This window comes from Cyprinus carpio, chromosome A15 (assembly GCF_018340385.1).
Source record: "Cyprinus carpio isolate SPL01 chromosome A15, ASM1834038v1, whole genome shotgun sequence".
Taxonomy (NCBI): Eukaryota; Metazoa; Chordata; class Actinopteri; order Cypriniformes; family Cyprinidae; genus Cyprinus; species Cyprinus carpio.
The window spans coordinates 13204033-13228198 of NC_056586.1; the positions used below are offsets into that span (position 1 = coordinate 13204033).

General features: G+C 36.0%; 1 protein-coding gene across 1 annotated transcript in view; it reads right to left on the minus strand.

Annotated features, from left to right (window-relative positions):
- The window catches only part of LOC109069688 (neural cell adhesion molecule 1-like), a 96419-nt gene that overhangs the window by 42578 nt on the left and 29675 nt on the right, over window positions 1–24166 (minus strand). Inside the window, exons 2-9 of the mRNA XM_042771690.1 lie at window positions 10467–10541; window positions 8473–8682; window positions 7549–7692; window positions 7148–7285; window positions 5587–5704; window positions 3239–3399; window positions 2501–2643; window positions 2304–2327 (exon numbers count right to left, since the gene is read on the minus strand). Coding sequence (XP_042627624.1) covers window positions 2304–2327; window positions 2501–2643; window positions 3239–3399; window positions 5587–5704; window positions 7148–7285; window positions 7549–7692; window positions 8473–8682; window positions 10467–10541 — 1013 coding nt within the window. The remainder of the gene's footprint in view (window positions 1–2303; window positions 2328–2500; window positions 2644–3238; window positions 3400–5586; window positions 5705–7147; window positions 7286–7548; window positions 7693–8472; window positions 8683–10466; window positions 10542–24166) is intronic.

The following is a 24166-nucleotide window of genomic DNA, read 5'->3' on the forward strand; positions in this document are numbered from 1 at the left end:
TGTCATTTTAACTGTTTGGAAACGGAGCGTAAATGTGGAAGTCCTTCAAAGATTTCTTATCCTGTTGCGCCCTCTATAGGACCAGTGACTAGTCTACGTCAGGCTTAAAGTTTCATGGCAGAGCATTGAAGTCGATTAGTCAATGCGACCCCAAACGAACACACTCAAAGCCTGATAGCTAATGTATTTGATTATTTATATTTCTACAGATGGATAACAAAATAAATAAAATAAACAAACAAACAAATCCACTTTACATTGATGAATTTTTTTCCCTCTGAAAAAAGATGAATGTGTTTTATAAAAGTAAACATTATCGATTTTAATTTCATGTTGACTGAAAGACAATCAAGAGAGCCAGAAATTTTGAAAATAATATTTGTTGTGGTATATAGAGTAGTTCATCAGGTTCATTGTACAAGCCTGATAGCTATTTGCTTATTGATTTATATTTTCCTAATGGACAAAACAATAACTAACTAACTGTTTTAAGCAGAGCAAGTTATTACATTTTGATGAATTTTTCCCCTCTGGTATAACATCCACTGATAAATCATGCCCAGGAATGTATATTAAGAAAGTACATAAAATCAATTTTGATTTAATTTTGCTTAAAAGACAATCAACAGAAACAGCTGGTCATATCTGATGCTGACAAATAAAATGTTAAACAGCCAAAGTAACCTGCTAATCATTTTTGTAACCATGAAGAAATACACGGTGATCAGCACAGGCCAGTGAAGAGATGCTGGCAATCATGACAACCCAACACCCACATGAGATGAGCAAGAATGGACAAGATGACACAGAGGAAATGACAAAGCGCTCCAACAAAGAGCTTATATAAATCATGCTCCTTCAGGAACACTGTGATGATAGTGACTCGGCACAAGCGAGATTGAGCTTATTTATTAATTTTTTTGAGGCTTCAAACTAGAAATCCTTTATTTTTTATATACCTCAAGTATAGAGGACAAAAGCTCTGTTCTAAAACCTAGCGGGCGGCTTAACTGTCACTGAAATACAAACGGTTATTATCCTTAACTAAAAAAAAAAAAAAGGGTTACTTGAACTGGGTTGGTTGGATAGTGATTGAAATGTTCTTCATCAGCAGCACAATAGGCTGAACACAAATTTAACTTTTGTCGGTGCTGATAGCATAGTGGCAGTGTGCCGACATATCATGGCCAGTGTTGAGTAAAGTTACTTTTAAAAGTAATGTATTACAGTATTGCGTTACCCCATAAAAAAGTATCTAATTGAGTTTCTTAGTTACTCTTTATGTAAAGTAATGCATTACATTACTTTTGTGTTACTTTTGGTCACCTGGACTAGGCTTGGTTATTTGTTTTTTTAAAAACAAAAAACCCAAAAGTTTAATTTTTGCCAACTGTAAATGTCCTTTTACACCAAAAGTGAAATTAGCTTACTTGAAAAATTAGGCTTACTTGGAAAAAGTAATATAATTATGTAACTCGCGTTACTTGTAATGCGTTACCCCCAACATTGATCGTGGCGTCCCGAGTTCGAGTCCCGGCTCATGGACCTTTCCTGATCTCGCCCCCCCTCTCTCTCCCACTTCACTTCCTGTCCTATCCAAATAAAGGCTAAAAAAAACCTACTTAATTTACTTCTTTTATTTTCATTAGAGCTTTGCATTAGCATGGTGCTAAGCTAACGGTGCAATACTCTAACAAGCATAAAAGACGGCATACACAGATACGGAGTAAAATAATCAATGTTTGGTTCTAACAATACTTTGACACTGATTCGAAAAATAAAAAAATATATATAAAATCACCTTTTCTTTAATCCGCCATCTTAGATTTATTTTCACTGAGCTCATTGCAATACATTCTGGATTCTGATTCTCTGCAAAGAGTAAAAGTGGTTCTGCCTTAGAATCAGGTTAAAACAAGGTATCTAAAGAGGCAGCATAATTCATTTACCCAGTGTTTGGAGCAGCCTTAGCGCCTGTGGTGCCTCGCAATGCAGCCTCTCTAGGCAGCTCACTAGGTTGTGGAACAGAGCAAATGTAAAGCAATTTTTAGAGCTCATCCATCATCACTTTTCCTGTCAGGAACTGTTGCAATAGTATTTCACCACCATGCAAGTCTTTTCCACATATCAACAACTGCAGATAGCATCATGACTTGAAGAACTTCAAGAGATCGAAACACCAGATGGTCGATTAGCAAACGTCTTGAGTATGCAGGCAACATCAGAGACATTTTTGAAAAAAACAGAAATATAGAAACAGATCTAAGTGGCCTGTTACTATACCTGACCTTCTGATCTCATACCTGATAAATCCTTTTTTGGTGCTCCTGCAGACAAAAAGAACTGAATGCATGAAACAGCCAGAGGCAGGTGCACCACGACTCCATCATTGAACTAGCTGCTGCCTGTCTATATGACCGCGATCAACATGCTACTCTTCTAGCTCCTGGTGCCACTTCTATCAAGTGAGAAGACCCTGTGCCTGTGCATTTGGGGTTACCTGCTCTCCCTCGGTGAAGACCCGGGTGCCGAAGCTCCACGTGATGGTAGGTGTGGGGTCTCCGGTGGCCTCGCACGTTAATGTGACCTGTTCATCCATTTCTGTTGTACTCTGGCTTTCCAGATATGTGATTTTGGGTTTCACTGAGAGGACACATATTAAAAGGTTACATCACTCCAAGATGACATTATGCCAAAAAAGTAACACAAAAGTAGACATTTTGCAGAATGATAATTTAAATATGGCATGTAAAGACAAGTTTTTATGCCTAAGTTTCCATATCTCCTGCAGATGATTTTGCCAATTTTTGGACCAACAGAAGTGTGAATGAGATTTTCAGTCCATTTCTATTATAAGACTTGAAATATGGTCAAATACTATTGTGCTTTCTCAGAGCTTGCCGGCATCCATCACCATTCACTTTCAATGTGGAAGAGAGCAACGTGAACATTTGGATAAATATCTCCCTTTTTTGTTTTATTTCATTTAAAATGTGTTTAGGATTTGAGAGAAATTCTAAAAATGTCCCATGTGAAACCTTTTAATAAACACATTTCAAGTGGGCTATTTCTTTAAGGCATAAAACAATATATGCATGCAACTACACTTTGTTCTCTGCAGAATAAAACTGAATACTGTTTTATTTTTTTGTCATTGCTGAATTTTCAGTTTGAACTTCAACAGAGTGCTGTCAAATCTCTAGACTCCTTCGAGACTTCATCTCTCATGAATTCTCACCAAAGACTTTAAGGCTAAGTTCTTGTTCGCTCTCCCCAGCTTTGTTCTTAGCAATGCATGTGTAATCTCCCTCGTCCAGCTTTGTCACATCTAGTATTGTCATCTCAGAGCCGTCTTCATTGAAGTTGTATTTTTCGCCACTCTCCAGAGGAATGTTGTTCCTGAGAGGAAATAAAGTACTAACATATTGAAACAATACAGCAATGGGGGAGACTAATCTGAACAATTTCTTTTCAAAGAGCCTGTTCTATAAAGCATGCAAAATTCAGTATAAAAATAGTTGGAGCTATTAATTAATCATCAAAAGTGATGATTATAGCAGGGGTTTTATATATATATTAGGGCTGTCATCGCGTTAACGCACGCGATTAATTTCACAATCCTTAACGTGTTAAAATAATTTAACGCAGTTAACGCAAAATTACTGAAGCACAATTTCCATTCTAACCCTTTAACCCAATTTTGCTTCTCTGGTTGCGATCAGATCATTTTAAGCTGCTAAACTCTGCGAAAGTTTTCAGTCCAATGATCCAGAAAGCGAATGCGTTCAAACAATCCGTCCAAAACAGAGCTAATATAAAGGAAACCAGGCTGATTATATCAGAGATTGCAGAGCTCTGTCATATTCTGTGATTGTCTCTGAAGAGCGTGAGCCCTGGCACCTCGCGCTGTGTGAAGTACAGACTGAACGGACTGTCAACATCCTACTGCTGTACGGCCAGATGAGACATAAAGTTTTGATGGATGAAGACTCCAATCAAGGTAAAGACAATTTCGGTGGCGTACAGGAGGTGTACAGTAAGCACATGTGAGTCCATTATATTAATGCGTGTATGAGTGCTCTTGATGCACTGATCGCACATTGTACTTATGCACAGCACAGACATTTCCATACATTCATGTTGTTTCCACACACATTCACGATAATGAATGGATCTGTCTACAGTAGTAGATATATGCAGTCATCAGGCGGTTGGTTTAGTTTTTATTTTATATTTTTTTGGCATCTCCATTTGGTCCTGTTCGGTATCGCAACTTGACTTCTCTAAAATATAAAAAATTTCTGTATTATATTATATTATATATATATATAGAGAGAGAGAGAGAGAGAGAGAGAGAGAGAGAGCGAGAGAGAGAGAGATTAAGAAATAAAAATCTAGTTTTATTATTATTAAATTCAATTATTAAAATTTAATAATAATAATAAAAACAACATATATAAAATTATATTACTGAGAATTAGTAGTAATAATAATAATAGTAATAGTAATTATAATAATGATATCATTTATTATAATAAATTATACTGAATTTATATGGACTGAAAATATAAAGAAAAAATTGAAACTATAATATTTAGTTTAATAAAAAAACTATAATAAAATAAAAATAAGAAATATTAAATAATTGTACTGAATAATAACAATAAATTGTTAATACTATTATATTAAATGAAGAGAAAAAGATTACAATAATACTGTGTATTATATATTTAGTTGAAAAGAAACCATAATAAAATAATAATAAATATTGAATATTTGTATTTAATAATAATAATAATAATAATAATTATTATTATTATTATTATTATTATTAATACTATTTCATCATTCTTCTTATTACTACTATTAAACCCCAGGCACAAGTTCGTAAACCAGTGGTTTACAATATCCTTTTAGATACTGGTACATCAAAATATTATTTTAAATATATTTTTAAGCTACACATTTTTCCATGCACCCCTATGTTTAATATTCACCTACTGAGATTTAACTGATTTAAAAAAAAATTAAAATAAAAACATATAAAGAAAATTGGAAACTGTCAGCCAAATTCTAATTTTCATTCTACTTCTATTTGCCCCTCTATTAGTGGTCTTTGTGCAGACACTCTTGAATTCATGGGATTCCTGACCACAGTGGTGATCCTTGATTTAAGGTCAAATAGTTAATAAATATACCATAACCCTTGTCAGAGGAGAGGACCTGAGTTATTGTGAGACAAATAAACTCCTCCTTCCCCCATCCCCCTTCTGCACGACCGAACAAAAGATCCTTGAGGCGTGTTGTATCATCCCGAGGGATTGGTATCTCACACGCTCTCCTCCACGAGCAGAGAGAGAACGCACTCCCGCTGAGAACACGGTGATGGCTGAGGAGAGACTCACACTTTAAAAGTACTAATGGTGTGTTTTTCTATTCCCTGTCATCCACAAAAGTTCTTCATTTATTCAGAGGCCTTTTTATCTTGCTTCGAATTCCTAATCCAAAATACACAAGAGGAGGTGCAGGAAAACCAGTGTTGCGGTAGTGCTTTGTTTCTCCTTTTGTGAAAGAATATGGGCTTACCGTGCCCATGTCACCATCGGCTCAGGAAATCCGTCAGCATCACAGGCCAGCAGGGTTGAGAAGCCCATGTCAGCGGTGCCATTCGTTTCCACTTGACGGGTTCGTATAGTGGGCAGGACTGAACAGAAAAGAAAATTGCAGCTTTGATATGCGAGCCAAATAAAACTTCTAAATCTTAACCCTCTTAGCTACATATCACTTTTTAATCTACTTCAAACAGAACCCTTAAATATAATTAATATATGCTTTTAAAACAGCTTTTACCTTAAGGCAACATTGTACCATTAAGGAAAAGAAAAAGTTTTGCTATAAAATAAGAATTATATATATATATATATATATATATATATATATATATATATATATATATATATATATATATATATATATATATATATATATATTTCACACATGCATAGCCAAATCAATTTTAATAAAATACAATCTAACATTTAATCAGAAATCATGTTGTATATACACTTGCTGCCTTCAGGGAACAACCATTGCAGAACAAGAAATTAGCACTTTACAGAAATTGAAAATGCCATGTTGTGAACCTCCTTGAAAAATAATATAAATATATACATAATAAGGGAAAAAAGAAGTCAAAGTATGTAATGCACAACTACTAAATACTTTTGAATCCATTATAGTACAATGTTGCCTCAAGCCTCAACGTGCACAATTTCATAAACTTTCAATAATGTGTATTTTATGAATCTATTCAAAATACATCTTCACTCTTTCATAAATTTGCACATTTGATGAAAAAGATCAGAAGAATGATCACATTCACAGAGAGAATTTGGCACTGCAGCTAATCTGGCACATGCTGAAAAAGGATTTAAATTGGCTGCCAATGGATGATACAACCAATTTTTATGTAAATATCTGCTGCTCCTCTCTTGATAAAAAGGAACTCACAAATTAAGTGCTGTATTTTGTTACTACGGCCCGCACTGTGGTCGCTCAAGCAGACTAAACAACAACATAAAGAGAACCTGCCAAGGAGTCAAATAAGACTCAAACTAGAAAACAAATAAACAGAAAGGCAGACATAAGAGGTGAAATTACCGGGTTTACTTCAGGAAGGAAAACGACATGGCAAATGAGAAAGAAATCAAAAGGAGATGAGAGAAAAACATCTGTGGAGCAGCTTGAAAACAGCTACTTCAAAAAACGTCTGATCCTCAACACAAAACACTGAGCTTTATACACCAACACAGCCGCGGATCAAATACACATTGTGTATTTTTTTGTATATTGTGATATGTTCTTCTAGCTAAATCAAAAGAGCTTTTCTTAACCAGTTAACGCTATGCTAACCAAGTAGGCTAAGCTTTTACAGTATCTTGCAAACTGAAAAGACACAGAAATAAATGTATAATTTGACCAGTTAAGCATTGGTAATCCAATTTAATGGGATTAATGGGCTATATAAATTATGAGAATAAAAAAATGATACTGGAGTCAAAGTGGGATCGGATTCTGTGGGGATCTTCTCACCTTAAATGTCCAAATCCAGAGCATTACAGGTACAAAAAGATGAATAAGAGCTCACCGTTAACAACCACTTTAATGCTGCGAAAGTCAACCTCTCCGCGGGCTTTAATGCGGCCCTCACAAGTGTAGACACCCTCGTCGGTCTTCCTGATCCCTCGGATTTGGAGATGGTTGTTATTCAAAGTCCTGAAACGGACTGTGGAACAGAACAAGGGTGGAACAGATGTCTGCGTAATTGCGTATTAAAATTGCATGCAAATGTATCGATTTAACACTTTTTTCATCTGTTATCACAGGGATAAATAAAGTGCCACATTTCTGAGAAAGCAGCATTAGGCTGCACTAATGATCTCATCAATTTATTAATGAACGCAAACAGTGAGAGCTAAAGCAAAGCAAATCACACTTCTTATGTAACGCATCATTTTTCATATGTAAAGTGTGGAACTTTTGACTTACCATCTTTTTCGAACTGGATCTTTGCACCTTTGTATTTCCAGAGGATGGTGGGTGGAGGTGAGCTTATGACGTCACACACTATAATGGCATTGTCCCCTTCAGTGAACTCTTGAGGTGATGGGACATTTGTGAAAGTAATTTTTTCTGGAGGAAAAAACAGCAGTCCAGAAACCACTTCAATTAACATGCAGTGATTCATTTTGTATTGTTGTAGTGAACAGCAAGGAACCAAGTCATCATCCAAAATAAAGCCTCCTCAGAAGCACCTTCAAAAAATATATAAACTAAATTTTTTTAATATAAGTTGCGTTTGTCATCTAAAATGGGCTGCGACTTGTATTTTAAAGTGACTTATAAATATATAGTGCATTTAGCATCAGTCACACAAAACATTTGGTTTTGTGCTAAATTAGTTCAAGTTTACTTTGTATTGTGCATTACCATTTCACTTTAAATATTCATTTAGGCTTGGCGTTTATAATAATTTTTTAATATGAATGCCACAATAATTTGTGTTTGATTTATCCTTACATTTTTCATTCCTGTTCTGTTTAAAATTAAAGGATTTGTCGTTGAGTGAGTGGGAACTAATATACATGTTTATAGTGTTTGTAATTTTTTTTTTTTACTGCCATTTTACATTATGTTTACATTATATTTACTTGACTGATGCAACATTTGATTTTTTTTTCTGTCTCAACAATGTATTTTTTGACCCAGTGCGCCATTTATTATCTGGAAAATACAATGAGCAGAAGCATTAGTGAAAATTTTAACTGTTGATGGCACTAAAGAAATTGAGATGGAGACCCCACAATTGGCACAAGGAATGTTCAGACCCTCTCCAACTAGTGTGCTAAACTTTTTGCCAAACTACTGCATATATTCATCCAGCACAGATGAATCAAACATGTCATATCTTACGGTATATCTTCAGATTGACGGTGGCTTCAGCTTCCCGATCACCACTGCTGGCCACACATTTGTATGTGCCGGCATTGTCAACCTTTGCGTTATAGATGGTGAGAGTGGAGGACGTCTCATCATTGCGAATCACACTGACATCCAGTCTGCCCGGCTCAATTTTCTCCCCGGTTGGAGCAAACCAGTCGATTTCCTTGACTCCACCGATAACTACAACCCAAACCAAATGAACATATCAACATTAATGAGGTGATCTCATGAATTAAATGTGTCATCATATAGATCAATCTGTTAAACGTTAAGCTTGTGTAACCATCCACAAAGCAGAGATGAATCAATCAAAAGCAAATCAGGCCTGGTGTAATTGAATTGTTTACTTGAATTAGCTGGGATTAGGTGTCGCTGGCACAACAGCTGTCAGAAGGCACAACCTTAAAACTTCAACCGATTCTCAGGTTACCAGTCTACGTATTACCCAAATCAGTGGACCGTAGAACACAGCTCTAGTGAAGCCTCTAAAGCTGAGAGCAATTATCAGATCTGCTGTTCCACGCCTTTGGGTCTTCAAATGAAGCCCAGGAGAGTGGAACCAGGAAAAACGTTTCTCAAAGTGAGATGTAGACACACAAGGTTTAACGTATTCCTCTTGTAAGCCTTATTCACATGGATCTCGTTTACTGAGTCCTCGGTGATATTTGCTGACATAGAACACCATCAGTGTCATTAAAGTTGAATTCACACTAGTTTACTTTTTCAGCAAATGAATCATCTAGAAGATTACTGCTTTTTTAGGTCACAAAAACATGAAAAACCAGACCTTTTAGGAATCAGGTCACTAAAATTGTGACATAAAAGGTTACATTGAGAAGATTTAAAAACAGGGACACACATCTTTAATTACAGACAGTAGAAACAGGTGGTCATTGAGTGAAAGGGGTTTTCTTCCAAGGACTCACAAATACGATGATCCCCTTTCCTAAACTATAAAAAACAAATATTTATTGCAATATATAAAGCCCCTATTTCTACTGTATGAGAAATGTAGTAAATGTAATATGAAAACAATATATTTGCAAAATTAAATAACTGATTTATGCTGGCATTCATTACGTTATAGCCAAAAGTAATAAATACGGGAAAACATTTATTTAGTACTAAGTTTGTTTTTCCAAACCATTATCAGTTAGATCATGCATAAATCTGTTGCTAACTCTCTGTATTATCTTTTTTTTTAAAGAAATTAATACTTTTATTCATCAAGGATGTATTCAATTGATGAGAACATTTATAAGGTTACAAAAGTTTTAATATTTTACTTTATCAAATTCTTACTATTTAAACCTATTGCTGCAAATATCTAAACAGAATAAAATAATCAAAGTAAAATCTCATGGTCAGAATGAAACCATAAATGATGTAAAATTCTTTTTTTTTTCACCTTATTTTCTCTGAAATTGTTCACAAACCCCAAACAACCCTTTCCCTAGAGCCCAGTTTGAAAACCCCTTAACTCTGCTATAAAGTAAATTTCTTTTCCTGAAGGAAACACATTTGCTCATAAAACAGAAAATGTGCAGTGTTAATGTTTCTGGTTAAATGACAGCAGGAGAGAAAGATTGACAGTAATATGCAAAATACAGACGGATAAACAGACCCATTACAATTTGGTAGGCAAAGAACACAATGGCATCAATGTCAAATTGATTTTGAATGCCAAATATATTATTAATATAAAATCATATCAGAACCAGATGTAACCTGGTCAGCTGGCACTCGGTTTTTCTATTTCTATGGTGTCACGCCAAGAAGCCTCGCCCACACCAGAAACTTGAAGGAAATCTTACAAAATCCAATAATAAATGGCATAACTAAGGTTAAAATTATCTACAAAACAAAGCCCTGCGGTAAGCGGTCAAAGCTGAAAAAACTGCAGAAAAACTCTTCAAAGCACTGTAATGAGGACCAGAAGGTATCTGGTCAATACGAAAACTTACCTTCACACAAAAAGAATCGAGACTCTCCAACACCGATCTCACCCTGTGCAGGTGTAATATCGACCTCCAGAGAAACTGAAGAGAGAGAAAAGTGTTATGATTAAAGAACACATCAAACATACCTACTATAATAGAGCTAAAGTTAGTCAAACAAAAAAAAATACAGTTTGAAAAGTTCCTCAGTTGTGAGTTGTGTTTCTCCACATGCATAATTCAGCAGTCCCTGAGAGCACTTTTCATTAATTCCACACAAGCGGCAGATCTCTCCTCTTTTACAGCTGCACAAGTAACTATGGAAACCCCTCTGACACGGGCTCTTCAGATAAACAACTGCACGTCATTTTGATCCGACTAAACAAGAGGCGACAACAGACAGTGAACCTAACAAGCTCACTGTCAACTCGGCTATTTCACCTCCTTAGAGTTTTTCAGATTCATTTATTGCCTTATTGTCACCGCATCTGACGGCAACATCAGCGCATTCAGCAATATGTCACAAACGCCTCCCATTATGCTGAGATTTATTTCTGAGAAACTCTCAATCCGCTCTTAGACTAAATCTATGCTAGGCCAGAAAGGCTGTTTGGTTTTAAATATGATATTTCTACCTATTTTTGTCCACAGAAACTCTAGAAACGGAAATGGCAGAACAGATCAATATGTTTCAATTGAGGAAACATATAACTCAAAGCTTGGGCGTTAACTTCAGTGTAGCCGTTGCTCATTTCTCATTCGTATGTTGGAGCACGGGATGTTTGGGAAAAGAGTAAAGACAAAGAGAGCAGACTGAAGACCAAAATTGATCCTCTCACAGATGGTGGTCTATAGTCTTCTAGGTAATTTAATAAATGGACAAAGCCAGACGAGGGAAAACCTCAATTAAATCAGCATATTCAATCAATACTATCGGATGTTTGTTGTTCTTAGTGGAAGGGACATTTATTTCATGTGTCTTCACACATTTATAATTTTTACAGTATGTACATAAAAGAATAACTTCTGTGGGTTTGCCAAATTGGTCAATTTTGGGAGTGACATAAAAAGGCTAGAGTTCTGCTGAGGACAGTACTTTAAATTAATTAGCCTCTTATTAGGCAAGGCATGCTGGTAGATGCATGGTGACACTGGAGCCGGGTGTGTAACAGCCACACACACCTCTAATCTCTCAGGTCCCTGCTTCAATTCCCTTTGAAAAATTACAAGAACTATACTGCCTACAGTGAATGCTTTTGTTCAGCTAAAGACAGATTTGACTTCTACACTATGACCAGGACCGTTTTACATAAAGAAAATATGAGGAATCAAATTATGCTTGAAAATGTTCTTCTGAGAACATGCTTCAGAATTGAACTCTGAAAACTTTCAGAATGGAAAACTTCTTCCCCAGTGAATAAAGACCATTTATTATAATAAAGCTGCAAAAACAGATTCATAACTGTTCAGAACTTCTGCAGCTGTTTAAGTCAGACAGATGAATACATTAACACATGACAAATGCCCACATTTACATGTCAACTAAGCCTGCTTGGTGATTAGACACTTGAGTTGGCCAGATAGAGTGAGGTGATGAGGAAAAAAGAAACTGTTCTTGGCTGTGTAGCACCTACAGCTCTGCACATCCTTATAATGGATCACAATGTTAGAAACGGGCAGATCCTGATAGCAAACCAGTATATATTACAACAGCTTTAAGCAGTAGCCCAAAAGATTTCAATTTCATTTCACACATAAAGAAGGAGTTTACATAGAAGGCTTAAATGAATGCCTGTATATAAAAAATAATAATAATAATAATAATTTAAAAAAAATGGCTCTGCAAAGCTTAGGTGAACCAGAAGAAGTGACAGAACCTTCCTTCTGAATTGTAATGTTTGTCTGAGTGTAAAAAATGAATGAATGCAGATGAATGCAAGCTTGCAGGGACAGTCAGATTTCTCCGATCATTTGCAGGGACTAAATAATTGGAGAAGCCATGGCCTGTATATGTCACAAAAGAGTAAGTATGGAAGCTTCAGTTATGACATTTTAATAAAACATTATGAGGTCATTTTTTTCTAAAAATAAAATGTATGCATGAATGAATTGTTCATAGTAAGACCTATAAAATGCATTTAGAAAATATATATGGTGTATTTTCATTTCACACCAATTTTCAAGCTCAGCTGCTCTTCGAGAGCCGCTAGAAAGTTGTTTGAGTTCCTGGAACAGAGAACTGGTATGAAAGCAATCCATTCTACTTTGTGGAACTGTACAGCTATTGATGGCATATAATTTGCCTGTTATAGTATTATAATGCATTTCTCATTGCTGCTGGCCTCCGCAGAAATTGGCTTACAGATCAATTGAAGCAAGTTTGAAAGCAGTCTCAGTGTAAGCAAAGGAAATTTCACAGCACACCTCCACCTCATTTCTCAAGTCTCTGTTTTGTGTTTAAAGTAAAAAAAAATGCTGTCTTCATGTACTCACCCTCGTGTCATTGCATACTTTTTCCCCCTCTCTGGAACACATAAGTGAATCCACAAATATTTTTTCTATGTATTGAGAGTGAATGAAGTCCGGGGTGTTCAAGCACCAAAAAAGTGGTCTGTTGTTGTGCACCAAATTCCAAGTTTTCTTTATGTGAGAAACAAATTTATAGAAAATCTTAACATTCACCCTTGCTCAGATCTTTTTTAACAAACTGGCTAATTCAGTTCACACAATCAGTCTAAGTGATTTGTTCACGCATCAGTCTTTAGTTCAACTCACTGACTCAATACAGTGGTTATCAGCTCACTGGAAAGGAAGATAATATCAAATACATATCAATCTGTTCCTCATACTAATCTATAGTATGATTTTAATGGGCAAGTTTATAGTAGTTTTATGATACTTTTATTGTGCTTTTTTGTTGCACAGGAGAAAAAAGCTCAGAGATTTGAAACGACAAGTTTTTTACTCACTCATATCGTTTCAAACCTGAATTTCCTTCTTCTGTGCAATAAAAAAGCTCCATAAAAATATCATAAAACTACTATAAACTTGCTCACTCAAATCATACTATACAGATGTCTTTATCTGAGAAATCAATGGAGGTGTACAGTCTTTCATGCACTATTATTTTCAGTGAGTTGTGAGTATGTGCTATCGTGATGAGGGAGCTGTGTGTGTGTGTGTGTGTGTGTGTGTGTGTGTGTGTGTGTGTGTGTGTGTGTGTATTCGTGACTTCATCTGGATGTGCCTCTATGCTCACTCACAATCTCACCGAACCAGACACATCGTCACACCTCATCTGTTCATCACATCAAAAGTGAAGCAAATAAAACATTTGAACATTGTTGACAGGATTCGATTTTATACGCCATCAATTCAAATATTTGAATGAATCATCTTAAATTTTAGCTTTTGACTATTTTATTTGAAATCCTTTCATATCTGTTGATTTCCTCTGGGAAAACAAATGGCCCTGCAGAACTGTCACACTGAATCTTTAAAGTAAGAGATAAAGAGATTCACAAGCATTTCTTCTTCAGCGTCTCTGCAGGAGAATGGGAATACCTGAATTTGTGCTATTTTCTACAACAGCTGAACTAACTGCATGTGTAAGCAACCAAATAATGTTGCGCAGTCTTAGCCAATCAGAAGTTATGCAACAGTCTCAGAGTCTTGCCTTTGGAATCACGCCTGATTAGGACATAATCAGTGACTTCACTTGAGGGACGATGGGGTTTATTTTTAGTCAAGACAAAGTGAGGGGAAGATTTACAATCTTTGTCTCAGACATTAATTGAAAATGACGTGTAAAAAAAGTAGTAGCCTAGTTCTTTTCATAGCCTGATTATTTGCCCAATTCTGATTCAGCACTGCATGAGAAAAAGACATCTCCGAGCTCACGTCTGATCTCTGCCGAACACAAATTTCCCGTGTTCAAATGCAAATGCGTTAATCATTTTAACAAGTTGTCTGAGATCTCAGTTCTGATTTAACCTAGACTCACCACAAATGTGTTCTGCGTTTCCATGCTTCAGTAATAAATGTGCAAAAAAAAATGCACTAAAATGCATTAAGAAACCTTTTAATCTGAGGCTGCACAAAAAGACCATGATAAAAGTGATAATGGGGAGAGGGGACTCAATTATGAGGCTTTTTATTTGGTGCAGCGAATTTATCTGCTTTTATTTGCACTTCCACACTCAGCCGTTTGTGCCAAAGTAAACAAGGATAATATAAACTGAGCCAATAAGATGTAACATTTGCTCTGAACCAGATGCTCCTCGGGTCTCAGTAGGTGTACCTTTTTCAACGAGTGCGATTCTCAAAAACTAGCTCACAACATTCTCTATGTGATGTGGTGCTGTTGCTTGGCAACATGACATCCCATGTGTGTGCAGAGTATGTTAATGAGCTGAATGGCAGGGGTGTCCGGCGATACACCGGAGCAGAGCCGCAGGCTATGTAACATATGTAATGTGAGTGCAGAGACGATGACATTTCCGTGCACAGCGCTGTGTCAAATTCTACATAGTGATGTATTATATTCAAAGCTGTAGGAGCGTCGTTTTACATAGTGGCATTTTAAGACAGAGCCAGATTTGGAGCCCCATGGGTACACACGCTGTTGTTTACACCCCGCTGTTCCTTTCACCTGGGTTGACTCGTTTCTACAAAAGCCACAAACAACTAAAAGTCATCTGAAAAGGTTACAGAATGGTACATTTGTTCTCAATGAACCCGGCTCTGTGAAAGAAACAGGGCTGTTGGAGAAATCAACCAATCAGCTTGGTTCAGTACACCACTGGTCAGTTGTTTAATCCAGGGGTTTTCAGACTTTTTAGTGCCAAGGACCTCTAAATATGATGGGCCCCATGTGAGGGACTGCCTTTTGAAAATCTAAATAAATCTATTTATTTCTATGTATAAAAACTCTTTCACAGTGTGTGAGGAAATAGTGTGATGTAAAAAAAAATGTCCAAATTAAATAATTGGTTTTATGTTGTCATTTAATTAAACAAATACCACTATACAAGTATAACATTCATAAAAATAAATAAAAAAAAGTGTTACATTATTTGGAAAATACTTACTTTTCCCTTTACAAAACCTTTTAAACTTAGTGCTATCAATAGAATAAAATATCCACAAGTAACCTGTTTCTAAAGACAACAGACATTGCAAACAATACAAAGTCAGATCAAATATGGTGAATAAGAAATCTATTGAAACAGAATATATAGTATAATATATAAGTGCATGTTTAACTATATGGCTGCGACTGACTAATTTGTATCATATTTTATTATTTTCCCTCGATTACTCAATTAATCTAATGATTATTTTTTCTTGATAAATCTATTTATTAGTTTCTGATGAATTAATTAATCCTTTGTTTAACTTACCAATAAGTAACGGCCATAACTTCTGCCATTAAACTTTTATCATTTTATTAAAACATTTTCTCATAAAATACTTTCTTTACAAATAAATCATGCCCAACATAAAAAAAAATAAATAAAAATTAATTAATAAATAAAGTGCCAAGAATGAAAAATGCATTTATCAGTAATAAAAATGTCTAACATAATTTCAGCCCAACAATGACGATTGTAATCAGAAATGTGTTATTTCTGGTTAATGTCAGTTTTTCATAAGGGAATAAAAATCTCTTTCAGCTAACTCCAAACAGGTCTAAATGAATTAATGAAAATGTAACAAGTTTATATACTTTTATCTTTTTGCTGACCTCACCAAGGCCACTTGCGTTTAACCAGCAGATGTTGGCAAAGTATCCAAAGGCTGTACACTTTTTATGATCCAATAAATTCCTGATGAATACAATAAACTCCCACACATTTTTTTTTTTCATCCAAAATCATGTTTCACTCATAAACGACACATTAAGAAAGTAAAATGGCTTACAAATGCCATTTCATGTTAACTTCACATGAGATTTACTGATAATCCTACTGCAAACAATTCAGACTGCAGTTATTACCAATGAGCATCATTTTGCACAAACTCCTCACATTATCTCACTTAAAACTGGGCGGTCTATCAATCTGTGATTCTTGCGGAGTAAAACATCAAGCAGCAAAGAGTTTTCCTTCCACTATGTGGATGAGGCTCACCACATAATTAAGCTGATTTCAGTCACATCATCGCTTGGTTTGAAGCATTGACGTGACAAGGTAATACTGTACAAGCTCTACAGTTTCTACCGCTATCACGGTTTCAATTGTAGAGCTGTTATTTGTGCTATTTTTGCAGGAGCTACTGTACATATAAGACACCTGTCACGCTGCAATGACTCATGGGCCAGCTTAAGCAGATTACTGCTGTGTATTTACAGTCGGCACTGCACCCAGAGAGTACCACTGTGTGGAGAATATGATGAGCTACTTATCCGCAGCCCTGGGGCGGAAGTAACCCTTTCCCAAATGAGGGAGCCGTCGGCAGTCTGCTGAGCTACAGGTATTTCAAGCTTGAGTCTTTTTTAATGAGTTCAAATAATGCACGAACTTCACACACTGGCTGTGCGAAACAGCATGCGATAAATCCAGTGAGTGACGTTACGTAATGCGGTCAGTCGCTTGCATATGGGGGACAATCTGGGGCGAACCAACAGGCTGCGAGCAGTTGCTAAGTTGGGCTTGCATTTGCTTGCTGATCATGCCACAACCACAGTGATCGTCCCTGCTACCCGTTGCTAAGGAAACCACATCCCTCCCCCCCAAACCAACCCCCATCCCTCCTTGCTCGTAAAATCCATGTGAATAGGATGCAATAGACCACCACTTGAAAAGCTCACCATGGGCTGAGAATAACATGCACTTAGCCCTTACAGATAATATTTTGGCTGTTTTTTTAACAGATTTAAATTATTAATAATATTAGTACTATTATAAAATATCATATAAAATAAAACAATAATAGTATTTTTTATTTTCTGAAGAAAAAAAAAAAACATCTATGTGAAATCTAGTGAGGAGAAGGTTTTTTTTTTTTTTTTTGCCTTGTGCTAAATTTAGCTCTACCCACATCTTGGCATTATATAATAAAAGTGCATCTGAAGTACAGACTGTACTGTTTACAATGTCCTATCAGCGCTGAATCACCGTTTAGAACAGTGGTTCCTGAAGTATTTTCCAGGGGACCCCTATTTTAACATTCCATTTTTTGACCCCCATAAAATAAATAAATCAATCAAAAATCCGTTAAGTTTGTAATAAATTCAACAACAGCAGTTGGGTGGATTTTAAATGAACAAAAATTCTTTACTAACATGCATTACATATTAAAGGATCAGTTCACTTGATGAGCACCATTGACTTCCACAGTAGCAAAAAACAAACAACAAACAAAATATTTTTAAAAATATCTTCTTTTGTGTTCAACAGAAGAAAGAAACTCATACAGGTTTGGAACAAGTGAAGGGTGAGTAAATGATGACAGAATTTTCATTCTGGAAGTGAACTAATCCTTTAAAATAAAGTTTTGACAAAAAATAAATAAAACGATAAACCTCACATTTCATACTTAAAACCATTTTTGAGAAAAGAGATACGAGTTAAAATGATGAATGATTATTGCTTTTTTTGTCTGCTCCGTTAATAATTCTAGATATAGACTATTATACACTCAGAAAACTGCCTGTCAGTATGCTCTGTTATCGGATTTGGGTTCTCTTTTGTGGCTTACTATGTATTTAATATCAATCATGTTGCACTCTTTACTTTCTCAATCATCCACATTTCTTTATCACTCAGCTTTAACAAGTTAATCACTTCAAAAGTCCTGCCAACAGAAAAATGGGCAGACATGTTTACCGAAGGACAAAAATAGGACACATTTGGTCACAATCTCTGAAGATTCTTCAGAGAAGTAGACTGTGGACATATTCAAGATCAATCACAATACAAAACTGTCATATTGTCCACCCCTATTTAAATAATTTGTTTAAAATAGACGTTAAAAAATAATAATTTTAGGGTCGAAACGTTGTGATTTTAATACATTTTGAGAACAGTAGTGGCAGTGGTGCCGATTGTTGTTTATTGACTGTGAAGGGTTTCATATGATCAAGCACCTGCCCAAAGATTTTGGATGTGTGCACATTGCACTCTCTTCATAAAAATAATAACAACAATGCATATTTGAAATACCATGATTTCACCAATTTTGCCCATTGTAATGGATGGTTTGTTTACAACTATAAGTCACAAGATCCAACTCCCAAGTCTCTATCAGATTTATTTATTTATTTATTTATTTTAACCATCCTCCAGGCAAATATTTTAGTCTGCTTGCTTAAAGAAACTGTATAGCTTTGGTGGACAAGGGCGCGAGCACACACACACACACACACACACTGTGAGCACACACCCAGAGAAGAGGACAGCCATATTGCTGTGGCGCCTGGGGAACAGTTGGGGTTCTGTGCCTTGCTCAAGGGTCTCACCTCAGTCGTGGTATTGAGGCTGGAAGAGAGCGCTGGTTATTTACTCCCCCACCAACAATCCCTGTCTGACCTGAGACTCATACCCGCAACCTTCGGGTTACAAGTCCGGCCATGACTGTCCCTACTGATTTAAGTTATAAAACACAAATCACAGCCAAAGGCTCAATGTCTAATCACAACACAAACGTTTGAAGAAATATCCTTCCCCCAGCCTGTTTGAAAATGATCAGTGAGTCAGTGCGCAGAGGCAGTGCGGATTTGAGAGTTACTCATGGCAGATGAGATCTGACCATATTCAGGCAATTTGTGCTGAGTGCCCATCAACATCTGCGCATAACTTTACAGAAGCTCTCCAATGCAGCGGAGGCCAGAGGATAATTCCCTCTTTCTGCCTGTAATGAGACTTTATTTTAAGTGGCAGACTAAAGAGAGTAGGGAAGGCAGATATTCTGAGGCACTTAAAAAGGCTGGATAACAGCATCAAATCCCTCCTCCATTCTTTTCAATCGCAGTTGCTGCCTGTGAGGGCAGGACTGCTTGTGTTAAATTCAAGAGGCTCATGTTGCATTCTGGTAACAAGAGGAGAATATTAGCCATTGAAAGACTAGGCTTAGACCCAATAATTTGATAATGCATTTGGAGCATGAGGCTATTATGATATCAAGCATTCGTGCCTGTAAATGATGAGGGGGTTTATGACAGGACCCCCAGAAATGGCGAGTGGACAGAACCTTGTGCTTTTCCATAATCCTCACTTGATCACACAGATCAAGAACTAATCAAAATTAATTTTGCCTTTCTATATTTCTGTCATATTAACTCTAATTCCATTGTCACAGTATTTGCTAAACTGGAGGCTGTATTTGCATTTGTTTTGTTGAAAATAAATATAAAAAAACTTCCATAATTTATCCCATCAAATTTTTTGCTATAAAATGTGGTTTTGTAAATATGTAATAAATAAATAAATAAATAAATAATCCACATAGATGAATAAAGCTAAATAATAATTTAGCCGTCCTATTTGTAATTTTTTTTTTATCAAATTAACTCCACTTCCACCGTCATCGTAGTTCTTGCTATACTGCACAGAGAGGCTGTATTTGCATTCATTTTGTAGAAAAAAAAAAAAACAAAAAAAAAAAACAAGAAAATAAAATAAGAAAATAAAATTTCACATTTGATAAATTGTAATAAAATAAATGTTTTTAAATAACTTTTATAAATTTTATGCCAAATGATTTGCTATAAAATATAAATGGATTTATTAAAATATAAATCAAAAATATATCTAAAAAATAATAATCTTGCCTTTCTATTACACATTAATTCTACAGCCATGTTATTTGCTTTACTGGGGCAGAGAGGATGTTTCGGCATTTGTTTTGTTGAGATCAAATATTTCCACCTAGATTTCAATCGAATGCTGTTTTGCATAAATCATTTCATGTTTATTTATTTTTTGCTTTTTGCATGTGCAGCTTAAAAAACTCAAGATGCTCAACCCATGCCTACAGTATGTAAAATTCCTTCCCCTAATGAGCTGCCAATACAGCATTTCAAGACATCATATGCACACTCCCAAAGTGAAGGCTGTTCCAAATAGATAAGATGCAAGATGCAATCCCAGAGTGCACTGCGGTAAGTTCAGTGAAGTGAAATAAATAAATAATCATCTAAGCAGGAAAATGTCAACTGAAAATGCTTACATTTAAACTTGTACTACAAAAAAGTACTCATAAAATAGTTAAATCTAGCTAAAATAGAGTGTGCTATGTTTGTTTTCAGAATCAAACTGAGTCTCTTATATGCCTTTAACCAGCAGAGAGTTCCTGCCTAGGGCATTTCAGATCAGCCACTTATGAGGTTCTTTTTAAATTAGGATGCTCTGTTAGAAAGCAGCTGCTTATAGAGCCAGGCTGTTCACTATTTAGAACAAAAAAATGCTTCACACATTTTAAATCACTTGCTAGTAATCATGAGTCAATACAGTAATCGAGATGATGAGATATACTGTAGCAATTTTCATTCATAACATTTAAAATAAATATACCTTGCTTAATGTGTTCATGTAGGATCTCAAGACACCAAATGGTTCCTTCTATCTTAAGTGAATAGTTCAGCCCAAAAGCCCATCAGAGATGAGTTAATTTCTTTCTTCAGAAACAGATTTGAAGAAATTTAGCATTAAAATCACTTGCTCACTAATGGATCCAGTGCAGTGAATGGGTGCCGTCAGAATGAGAGTTCACCTCCTGATACACCTGATAAGTCAGAAGGCCAAAAACATCACAATAATCCACAAGTAATCCACATGACTCTAGTCCATCAATTAATGTCTTTTGAAGTGCAAAGCTGCATGTTTGTGCTAAACAACTCCATCAATACATTTTTAACGTCAAACCATTCCTTCCACCTAAAACGAGTCTATAGAGTCTATAAAAGTGTCTATAAATTATACTTTCTCCAGTTAAAAATTCATCAGGATCAGAGAAAAAATGCACATATCAAGCACTGTTTAAAAACAGTTATGCAATACACATATTGTCAGTGGATTTTGAATATGTTGGTAGATTTCAATCGAGAGGTTTTCACTGGAGTAAGTGTTATTGGATAACGAGTTGGACTTAAAGAGCAGGTCATTAAAGTTTCCCAATATTGTGTTGGAGTCCCCTACAACAGGTTTTGTAAAACACATCTAAGGTCAGAAACATTGTAATTTTTTCTTCAGAATATACATTTAATATCAGAATAATTTTTCAATGATTTCGAAACAATTCATTCGAAGCAGTTCTGTGCTTAAGGTCTGTAAACCCCTCCCTTTAATAAGCCTTGATGCTCTGATTGGTCAGCTGCCAAGTCTGCTGTGATTGGTCTTTCCGTATATAATGTGTGTCGAAACACAAAACGCCCATTACCCATAATTATTTTTTTGCTTCGGAGAGTCACTTGTAAACAAAGCTGATATAAGGTTAAAAAAAATGGCATCGATATTACCTCTGATTCTTCACATCACCATCTTTTGGCAATCAAAAAAAGACACAACAAAATTGCTTTCACCGCGCAGAACAACATGATGTAAACACACACTAACTAGTGGAAGTGTTTGTGGGCAGGGCAGAGTGTTTGTATTTCGCAGGGAGGTGGGGATTATGCAAATGTGTTAACTTGGGACGTGATACAGGTAACAGGCAGAAGATTCAAAAATATGACGACTCGTTAAGGCAGTTAAGAGTCGACTCTTTCTTTTAAATATCTAAATATCTTTATTTATCATGCACTTTTTTGATTAGCAACTTTGCAGACTGGTTACATTGAAGGATAGCTGCGTTACAAAACTGCAAAAAATGTTGCTCTTTAATTTTGGCCAGAAGTCATGGTTTAACATTAAAATACATTAATGATGAATTTGTTTCTTACAAACCACGCAGCTTTACACTTCACAAGATGTTAACTGATGGGTTGGAGTTTGGATTACATGTGGATTATTGTGATGTTTTTGTCAGCTGTTCGGACTCTCATTCTGACGGCACCCATTCACTGCAGAGTATCCAATTGGTATATAATGCAAGTATATAATGCTAAAAATTTTCCCAAATCTGTTCTGATGAAGAAACAAACTCATCTACATCTTCTATGCCCTGAGGCTGAGGGTGAGTGAGCAAATTTTCATTTTTGACGGAACATACCTTTAAAATGACTGTGCTCCTTTAACAGCCACTGGAGCAGCACAATAGAAGATAAATGTACTATCGCCACTGTGAAATAAAGATTTAGTACCAAACCAAACGCATCTAATGTTTGGTATGGTGTTTGAGGCTTATGGGACCAAACAGTGTCATGTGAGCAAGTTAATTATGACAAAGATAATATGGAAAGACAAAGAAAAATACAAAGGGGCATGTATATTACAAATCATCTTTTAGCTACTGCTCTCCTCAGTCATTTTCTCTCTTTGTTAATATCATGCAGCAACTGTGGAGATAAAGATATATTAAGCTGCACAACAATATAAACACTTCAGAGCCCCTCCCCCTCACGCTGGCAGCCGGTTGCCCACTGAGAGAAATGTGTGGAGCTCTGACTGCACTTCGTTCTGAAGAAAACACCGTGTGAGGCTAAAAGCCCAGTACACACCTGCATTTTCATCTTTCGTTTCACAACCCACTTTGGTTGGCTCTAAATGGCACAGCCAGGACACCTACTGCTCGCCTATAACTACCCTGATGAAATAAACACTTTTACACTGCAGCAGAGTGGTAAGCAGTAACTACAGTATGACAATGAACATACTTCTGCTGATAAAGCGATAACTCGTCATTATTTCATCCCCTTGATGTCGTTCCAAACTTGTATGAACATAAAACAAGATATTCTGACAAATGTGTCAGTGTTATTTTGTCTTTGTCAAGTCAATGGGTTCCAGTGTTGTTTTGGACTTTCACTGTAGGGGCAAAATTAACCCTGATATATTTCAGAATATCTTGAATGACTTTCCAATGAAAGTCACAATGAAAGTCAATGTGTTGTTTTGGACCCCATTAACTTTCATTGTACAGAAAACATTCTTTCAAAATGTCTCTTTTTTTTTTTTTTTATAAAGTGAACTTTATTACACAATTCAAGAGGGTTCAAGGCAAATATAATAAAATTGGAATTTGGCATGAAATGAAAATTCCATTTTCCAAATGCCTTTGATGTTATTGTGAATTATCCATCCATGTACGGTTTAATTTTGGTTTAGGGGATTTTTTGAGCCTGTAATTTTTTAATCAAAATGTAATAACTCGTGTTCTTCCAGAGCAAAACAACAGAATTCTCTCTGGTGACCTATTCTGGACTTTTCCATTCAAACTCACATTCAGTTTCTGCCTCCATCCAATCAGCTTACGCTCCGCATGGATAGAACCAAGTCCACGTGATACGTGATACAAGCGCTCAGACATGACCAGTGAGGGAATCAACTGTTGGTGAATTGCTGATCCAAATCCGAAGAGACACTGGATTGCCTGTGAGAGGGATTCCTTTAAAGCGAGCTGTGTGAGTGGGCAGCCACTGTACGTGGGATACTGTGAGAGCCTCTTTACTGCAGAAAATCACATTTGGGCCAGTTTGTTTTAACAAGGCTTGCTGTCTGATGGTATGGCAAATTACCCAGGATAATTACTCAATACCCAGAGTAACAGTAAAGATTAGGACTGGACAATATGTCAGATATTCACAACATATTCAATACTTTTTAAAGAGCAAGTCATATGGTATTTAA